The sequence below is a fragment of the Lampris incognitus genome, chromosome 15 (assembly GCF_029633865.1).
Source record: "Lampris incognitus isolate fLamInc1 chromosome 15, fLamInc1.hap2, whole genome shotgun sequence".
In the NCBI taxonomy this organism is placed as follows: Eukaryota; Metazoa; Chordata; class Actinopteri; order Lampriformes; family Lampridae; genus Lampris; species Lampris incognitus.
Window position 1 is genome coordinate 43,618,606 of NC_079225.1, and position 8,822 is coordinate 43,627,427.

The 8,822-nt window shown below is 50.2% G+C and overlaps 1 protein-coding gene across 1 annotated transcript; it reads left to right on the forward strand.

The window, feature by feature from the left end:
* Positions 1 to 989: 989 nt before the first annotated feature.
* LOC130124883 (kelch repeat and BTB domain-containing protein 11-like) lies at positions 990 to 2,162 on the forward strand. The gene has a single exon (XM_056294231.1). It carries the CDS (start codon positions 990 to 992, stop codon positions 2,160 to 2,162), a length of 1,173 nt encoding a protein of 390 aa, XP_056150206.1.
* The last annotated feature ends 6,660 nt before the right edge of the window (positions 2,163 to 8,822 follow it).

The window sequence follows — 8,822 nt, forward strand, 5'->3', positions numbered from 1 at the left end:
GTGAACTGGACCACATACTAGATTATAACACAAACTGCAGCATGTGATCTGGACCACATACTAGATTATAACACAAACTGCAGCATATGAACTGGACCACATACTAGATTATAACACAAACTGCAGGATGTGAACTGGACCACATACTAGATTATAACACAAACTGCAGCATGTGAACTGGACCACATACTAGATTATAACACAAACTGCAGCATGTGAACTGGACCACATACTAGATTATAACACAAACTGTAGCGTGTGAACTGGACAACATACTAGATTATAACACAAACTGCAGCGTGTAAACTGGACCACATGCTAGATTATAACACAAACTGCAGCATGTGAACTGGACCACATGCTAGATTATAACACAAACTGCAGCGTGTAAACTGGACCACATACTAGATTATAACACAAACTGCAGGATGTGAACTGGACCACATACTAGATTATAACACAAACTGCAGCGTGTAAACTGGACCACATACTAGATTATAACACAAACTGCAGCATGTGAACTGGACCACATACTAGATTATAACACAAACTGCAGCGTGTAAACTGGACCACATGCTAGATTATAACACAAACTGCAGCGTGTAAACTGGACCACATACTACAGAGTCTTCGCAACGAGACGGTGTTTTAACAGAAGGTCGTGTAGCGAAACGAGACCAGAGTCCGGCTGGTGGTCTGTGGGTCGGCGTGAAGGACCCGCGTGACGTGGGAACTCCTGCGAGGCGGAGCACAGGGGGGGAGGGAGGGGTCCGTCTGCATCAGCCGCACACCGGACCGCCGAGACCCGCAGCCGATCCGTGTTTTATCCCGAGGAAACCGCAAGAGAACCATCGGAATAAAGAAGCAGCAGCGGAGGACTCGTTCCGCGTCGTGCTGACAGGGAGTCTGACAGGGGGTCTGACGGGGGGTCTGACGTCTGCCGCGGGCGGAGGCGGAGGTGGAGGCGGGCGGAGCAGCAGAAAGAGAAAATGACCGCGATAAAGACTCCGATTCCCCAGCCGGACTGTTCGGATTTGACGTCCACACAAGTGACGGTGGAAAACTGCTACGACCTGCTGACAGCCGCCAAGAGACGCGGCATGCGGGAGGTCCAGGACCAGGTCTACAGGTACATGAGCGCGCATTTCCTGCAGGTCCTGCGGAGTCCCGCCGCGTTCGGCCGTCTGTCGGCCGGAGAGAGGGAGCTGATCCTGAGGAGGAGGATGGAGGGGAGGAAGGTGCTGTCTGCCGTGGAGGACCACGAGGTGTTCGAGCGGGGTGCGAGCGGACCTCCCAGCCGCCCCCAGAGCCCCTCGTCCTCCGTGCCGGCGGAGGAGAGCCGCCGCCTGCTTTATTACCTGGACCCGGACACAAAGGAGTGGGAGGTGCTAGGCAGGATGCCGGAGGAGGTCAGCGTCAGGGGTTCGGGGATTTGCACCATGTTCAACTACCTGTTCGTGGCCGGGGGAATCAAAACGCACGGGGAGCAGGTCCAGGTGTCGGACCAGGTGTTCTGCTACAACCCGCTCACCAACACCTGGGACCGGATCCGGCCGCTGCGCCAGGCACGCTCCCAGTTCAGACTGGTGTCCATGGACGGGTGCCTGTTCGCCATCGGGGGGGAGTGCTTGTTTTCCGTGGAGCGCTATGACCCCCGCGCCGACAGGTGGAGCCACGTGGCTCCGCTTCCGGGAGGCGCGTTCGCCGTGGCGCACGCGGCGACGAGCTGCGGCGGAGATCTTTTCGTTTCCGGCGGCTCGCTCTTCTTCCGCCTCCTGCGCTACGACGCGCGGAGGGACGAGTGGGAGGAGTGTCCCTTCAACGACAGCAGGAGGAAGTCCGCCGACATGGTGGCCTACAAGAGCTTCATCTACCGCTTCGACGTGAGCCGGCAGCAGCGCGGCGTCCACGTGTGCAAGTACAACACGGTGCTGAAGGTCTGGCACGAGAGCGCCTCCTACCGGCTGGAGAACGTGCAGCCCTTCCGCTGTGCCGTGCTCGGCGACCGGATCTACTGCGTCGGCAGGTCCCGGATCTTGATCTTCCAGGTGGAGGAGGGAGAGGAGGAGAAGGAGACCTTCCTCCCCGACACGCTGCCGGCCCCGGCAGAGGCCAAAGGAGCGCTGACGCCGTTTGTTCTGACGGTGCCGAAAACCAACTGAGGAGCGCGCGCCGTGACGTCAGACCCCGCTTTCGTTCATGGAGGAGATTCTCGTGTGACCTTTACAGTTCGGACAAGGACAAATCTTATTCCCTGGCGTTTCTCTGGTGACCTCGCAGACCTCTTGAGGACCACAGAGATCCTACTAGTGCAGTGATTTACTCCTACCGCTGCAGTAATATTCATGTACCACGGGCCGTGGTGACGTCATACGGTGACGTCATCACATCAATGTATGCCGGTTTTCATCACAGTACTACAACACGCCATCTGACGTCACTGATTAATTTTGCTTTAATGGAAGTCGTGAGCTGGCGGTTGTCGTGGGAAGTGATGCACATGTATGACGTTGGAATGGTGAAGTCATGACGACACTGTTGCTTGGCAACTGGTTGAATGTGGTGAAGCCATGTTGGCTAGCTAACTATTAAGCTAACCCAACAGTTACTGGGTCAATCTTTTACTTTCAAAAAGATAAATGTAAAGGTACAATGACAGAAACAGACAATGCTGTTTGAAATATCAAATTTTTTCTTGTATATTATTAAATTACTAAAAAAAACAAAAGTGAAAAACTAAAGCCACAAATTTAGAATCAAACTGCAAAATAGACATTCATGGGATCCGCTGTTGAAAAGGAAAAAAGCTAGAATCATGTCAGCAGTTGTGAACTAACAGGATAATCTGTAATTGTGGAGCTGTGTTGTTCATGTAGACAGCTTAAAACCAGGTCTACAACAGACCTTCATCCAGACTGGAGGATCAGTCGGTGAACTCATCTGTTGCGGTGTTGGGTTGGTATTAAAACCTGCGTACTGATGACTACATGGTTCTCTTTTGGAACATTACTGACCTACTGTGACCAGTCAGGTCTGTGGTCAGTAGTCTGTCCTACTGTGACCAGTCAGGTCTCTGGTCAGTAGTCTGTCCTACTGTGACCAGTCAGGTCTGTGGTCAGTAGTCTGTCCTACTGTGACCAGTCAGGTCTGTGGTCAGTAGTCTGTCCTACTGTGACCAGTCAGGTCTCTGGTCAGTAGTCTGTCCTACTGTGACCAGTCAGGTCTCTGGTCAGTAGTCTGTCCTACTGTGACCAGTCAGGTCTGTGGTCAGTAGTCTGTCCTACTGTGACCAGTCAGGTCTGTGGTCAGTAGTCTGTCCTACTGTGACCAGTCAGGTCTCTGGTCAGTAGTCTGTCCTACTGTGACCAGTCAGGTCTCTGGTCAGTAGTCTGTCCTACTGTGACCAGTCAGGTCTGTGGTCAGTAGTCTGTCCTACTGTGACCAGTCAGGTCTCTGGTCAGTAGTCTGTCCTACTGTGACCAGTCAGGTCTCTGGTCAGTAGTCTGTCCTACTGTGACCAGTCAGGTCTCTGGTCAGTAGTCTGTCTAGACAATAGGGAATCTGACGCATGCAGAAACAACGAAGGCCTTAGGACTAAAAAGATGCTGTTTCAAAAAACCATCAGTGCAAAAAATCATGAATGTGTGTGTGTCCGAATGAGTGACTTTCCCTTTTACCTTAAATAACTACGGTGCTGCTACCCTTGAGCAAGGCACTGGACCACTGGAGATGCTCTGAAGACTGAGGTCATACTTGGGGGCAAACACTAAGAGGCAGTGGCTGTGCTGGTGTCAGAGGTCACATGAGACTTGGGAGAGGTGTGGACAGCAGAAGATGAAGGTGGTGAAGTAACACCGCCCGCCTGCTCTTCATATTGATGAATGAGAACAAAGAAGAGGAAGGTGAACTCTGGTCTGTCTGGAGAATCCAGCAGCCGTCCTGGATGCTGATGCGTCGACTCCTCATCTGAGGTTAATGTCAACATAGTGAGAATGTCTGCAGCATGTCTGTCAGGATGAGAATGTAAAAACAATAACCAAAGCAGACGCTCCTGTAACCGAACCACTGAATGTGATGTAAGACAAAGCATATGTAGCCTGCTAACTTCTGTAACTCATCAAGGGGAAGAAAGGAGTGAAATATGTAGAGAAATGCCTTCAACTTATTAACCGAGTGTCAAATAAACCGACAGTAACAGAATCTCTGTCACTGTAGTGAAAACCACAACATCCATTGTGAGCCAGGTGGTTCAGTATTAAAGTGCTTTACTGACATGGCTGTTCGGATGCTGATGATGTTTACATCATGATGACATGATGACATGAGATGTTTGGATGCTGATGATGTTTACATCATGATGAGATGAGATGTTTGGATGCTGATGATGTTTACATGATGATGACATGATGACATGAGCTGTTTGGATGCTGATGATGTTTACATGATGATGACATGATGACATGAGATGTTTGGATGCTGATGATGTTTACATGTTGATGACATGAGATGTTTGGATGCTGATGATGTTTACATGATGATGACATGGTGACATGAGCTGTTTGGATGCTGAAGATGTTTACATGATGATGACATGATGACATGAGCTGTTTGGATGCTGATGATGTTTACATGATGATGAGATGAGATGTTTGGATGCTGAAGATGTTTACATGATGATGAGATGATGACATGAGATGTTTGGATGATGAAGATGTTTACATGATGAAATGAGATGTTTGGATGATGATGATGATGTTTACATGATGATGGCATGAGATGTTTGGATGCTGATGATGTTTACATGATGATGAGATGAGATGTTTGGATGCTGATGATGTTTACATGATGAGATGAGATGTTTAGACGCTGAAGATGTTTACATGATGATATGAGATGTTTGGATGATGATGATGTTTACATGATGATGAAATGAGATGTTTGGATGATGATGTTTACATGATGATGAGATGATGACATGAGATGTTTTGATGCTGATGATGTTTACATGATGATGAGATGTTTGGATGCTGAAGAAGTTTACATTATGATGAAATGAGATGTTTGGATGATGATGTTTACATGATGATGAGATGATGACATGAGATGTTTTGATGCTGATGATGTTTACATCATGATGAGATGAGATGTTTGGATGCTGAAGATGTTTACATGATGATGAGATGAGATGTTTGGATGCTGAAGATGTTTACATGATGATGAGATGAGATGTTTACATTATGATGAAATGAGATGTTTGGATGATGATGTTTACATGATGATGAGATGATGACATGAGATGTTTTGATGCTGATGATGTTTACATGATGATGAGATGAGATGTTTGGATGCTGAAGATGTTTACATGATGATGAGATGAGATGTTTGGATGCTGATGATGTTTACATGATGATGAGATGAGATGTTTGGATGCTGATGATGTTTACATGATGATGAGATGAGATGTTTGGATGATGATGATGTTTACATGATGATGAGATGATGACATGAGATGTCTGGATGATGATGATGTTTACATGATGATGACATGAGATGTTTGGATGCTGATGATGTTTACATGATGATGACATGAGATGTTTGGATGCTGATGTTTACATGATGATGAGATGAGATGTTTGGATGCTGATGATGTTTACATGATGATGACATGAGATGTTTGGATGCTGATGATGTTTACATGATGATGACATGAGATGTTTGGATGCTGTCAGTGTGCATGTATGAAGACATGCTTCTGTATGAGCAGCTCTGATGCAGAGTCCAGTAAGTAAAGCCTCTTCTGCACCAAATCCATGTTCAGTGTCTGGTTCCTCTGACAGTCCAGAGGTTCCAACTTCAGACTCACTTTTATCCTAAAGGTTGGTCCTAAATGTACCACTGACCTGATGCTGCATATAAATACATTCTAGTCATGAACTTGAACATATAACTGATGTGTCCTATGATAAATATGGAAAGTAGAGCTTGGCTAGCAGGTGATAAGCCTTTCACACATCTGGGCAGTAGGGTTGTTAGAAGACGTGGGGGCAGTAGGGTTGGTAGAAGACGTGGGGGCAGTAGGGTTGGTAGAAGACGTCGGGGCAGTGGGGTTGGTAGAAGACGTCGGGGCAGTGGGGTTGGTAGAAGACGTAGGGGCAGTGGGGTTGGTAGAAGACATCGGGGCAGTGGGTTTGTTAGAAGACGTGGGGGCAGTAGGGTTGGTAGAAGACGTCGGGGCAGTGGGGTTGGTAGAAGACGTCGGGGCAGTGGGGTTGGTAGAAGACGTCGGGGCAGTGGGGTTGGTAGAAGACATCGGGGCAGTGGGGTTGGTAGAAGACGTGGGGGGAGTGGGGTTGGTAGAAGACGTCGGGGCAGTGGGGTTGGTAGAAGACGTCGGGGCAGTAGGGTTGGTAGAAGACGTCGGGGCAGTGGGGTTGGTAGAAGACGTCGGGGCAGTGGGGTTGGTAGAAGACGTAGGGGCAGTGGGGTTGGTAGAAGACATCGGGGCAGTGGGTTTGTTAGAAGACGTGGGGGCAGTAGGGTTGGTAGAAGACGTCGGGGCAGTGGGGTTGGTAGAAGACGTCGGGGCAGTGGGGTTGGTAGAAGACGTCGGGGCAGTGGGGTTGGTAGAAGACATCGGGGCAGTGGGGTTGGTAGAAGACGTGGGGGGAGTGGGGTTGGTAGAAGACGTCGGGGCAGTGGGGTTGGTAGAAGACGTCGGGCAGTGGGGTTGTTAGAAGACGTCGGGGCAGTGGGGCAGTGGGGTTGGTAGAAGACGTCGAGGCAGTGGGGCAGTGGGGTTGGTAGAAGACGTCGGGGCAGTGGGGTTGGTAGAAGACGTCGGGCAGTGGGGTTGGTAGAAGACGTCGGGCAGTGGGGTTGGTAGAAGACGTCGGGCAGTGGGGTTGGTAGAAGACGTCGAGGCAGTGGGGCAGTGGGGCAGTGGGGTTGGTAGAAGACGTCGGGGCAGTGGGGTTGGTAGAAGACGTCGGGCAGTGGGGTTGTTAGAAGACGTCGGGGCAGTGGGGCAGTGGGGTTGGTAGAAGACGTCGAGGCAGTGGGGCAGTGGGGTTGGTAGAAGACGTCGGGGCAGTGGGGTTGGTAGAAGACGTCGGGCAGTGGGGTTGGTAGAAGACGTCGGGCAGTGGGGTTGGTAGAAGACGTCGGGCAGTGGGGTTGGTAGAAGACGTCGAGGCAGTGGGGCAGTGGGGTTGGTAGAAGACGTCGAGGCAGTGGGGCAGTGGGGTTGGTAGAAGACGTCGAGGCAGTGGGGCAGTGGGGTTGGTAGAAGACGTCGGGGCAGTGGGGCAGTGGGGTTGGTAGAAGACGTCGAGGCAGTGGGGCAGGTAGAAGACGTCGGGGCAGTGGGGTTGGTAGAAGACGTCGAGGCAGTGGGGCAGTGGGGTTGGTAGAAGACGTCGGGGCAGTGGGGCAGTGGGGTTGGTAGAAGACGTCGAGGCAGTGGGGTTGGTAGAAGACGTCGGGGCAGTGGGGCAGGTAGAAGACGTCGGGGCAGTGGGGTTGGTAGAAGACGTCGGGGCAGTGGGGCAGGTAGAAGACGTCGGGGCAGTGGGGTTGGTAGAAGACGTCGGGGCAGTGGGGCAGTGGGGTTGGTAGAAGACGTCGGGGCAGTGGGGCTGTTAGAAGACGTGTGCGGCGTCTCTGCTCGGCGTGACGTACAGCGTGGGGAGGAGCTCTCTGTGATTGACGGCCTGGTTAAAGGCGTGAAGAAGGCGGGACCTCGACAAGTTGAGCAGCGGATTGGTCTGATCCCCTGCCCATCAAACACGCGAGCTGCTTTAAACCAATCAGAACGAGAGCTGCGCCTCTCTGGCGCCGCCCAGCCTGCTCCACCGGAGGCGCTGAACCGTTTTGTGCGTCGCTGCCGGAGTTAACGACGTTCTGTTGGAGAGAAAAAAATCTTATTATTGTATTTTATCTAATTGGGCTTATTTCAAGTCTTCCAATCGTGAAACAAGTAGACCGTCTTCAAACAAGCGACAGGAAAATGTTGCTGGCAGCATTTAGAGATAATCACTAAAAGAGGAAAAATACCTTGTTGTCGTTTAAAATCCCAGACGGTAGAAACCATCTGAAGAAGCGCCTCAAGGCGAAACAGACGTCTTCCGAAAGTCCCCCCACAGTCATGTCAGAAGATGTCCATCCACCTGCCGACACGTGTTGCATCGATTCACAGTTCTGCCATCGTGTTCTGTGACGTCAAACACACGATGAACCAGTTCTGCTGTACTGACACGGGTAGAAGAAGCGATAGAAAACACAATGGAGAGATGGAGACAGAGATGGAGAGATACAGAGATGGAGAGATACAGAGATGGAGCGATAGAGATGGAGATAGAGAGATGGGGAGATAGAGAAATGGAGAAAGAGATGGAGAGATAGAGAGATGGAGCGATAGAGATGGAGATAGAGAGATGGGGAGATAGAGAAATGGAGAAAGAGATGGAGAGATAGAGAGATGGAGACAGAGATGGGGAGGTAGAGAGACCGAGAGATGAAGACGGAGAGATAAAGAGATGGAGAAGGAGAGATGAAGCTTCTTTATGCATCAGAACAATAAAATGCATCTGCGTTGTAAAATGAAGAGTTTCAGTTTTGAAATGATCACATGTAAAACTGGTAAACAGGCACGATGTGAAAACACACACACACACACACACACACACACACACACAGACACACACAGGTCATACGGTCTCATATGAAGCCATATGAAATGAGAGCTCTGCAGTCATTGGGTGACGGTGTTCGTATCTGCTGAGCTTCTGCTCGCCCAGTCCTCCAGTCCTCCAGTCCTCCAGTCC

Bases quoted from the DNA above. Each gene is read 5' to 3' on its own strand.
- LOC130124883 (XM_056294231.1), top strand. From the start codon at position 990: ATGACCGCGATAAAGACTCCGATTCCCCAGCCGGACTGTTCGGATTTG.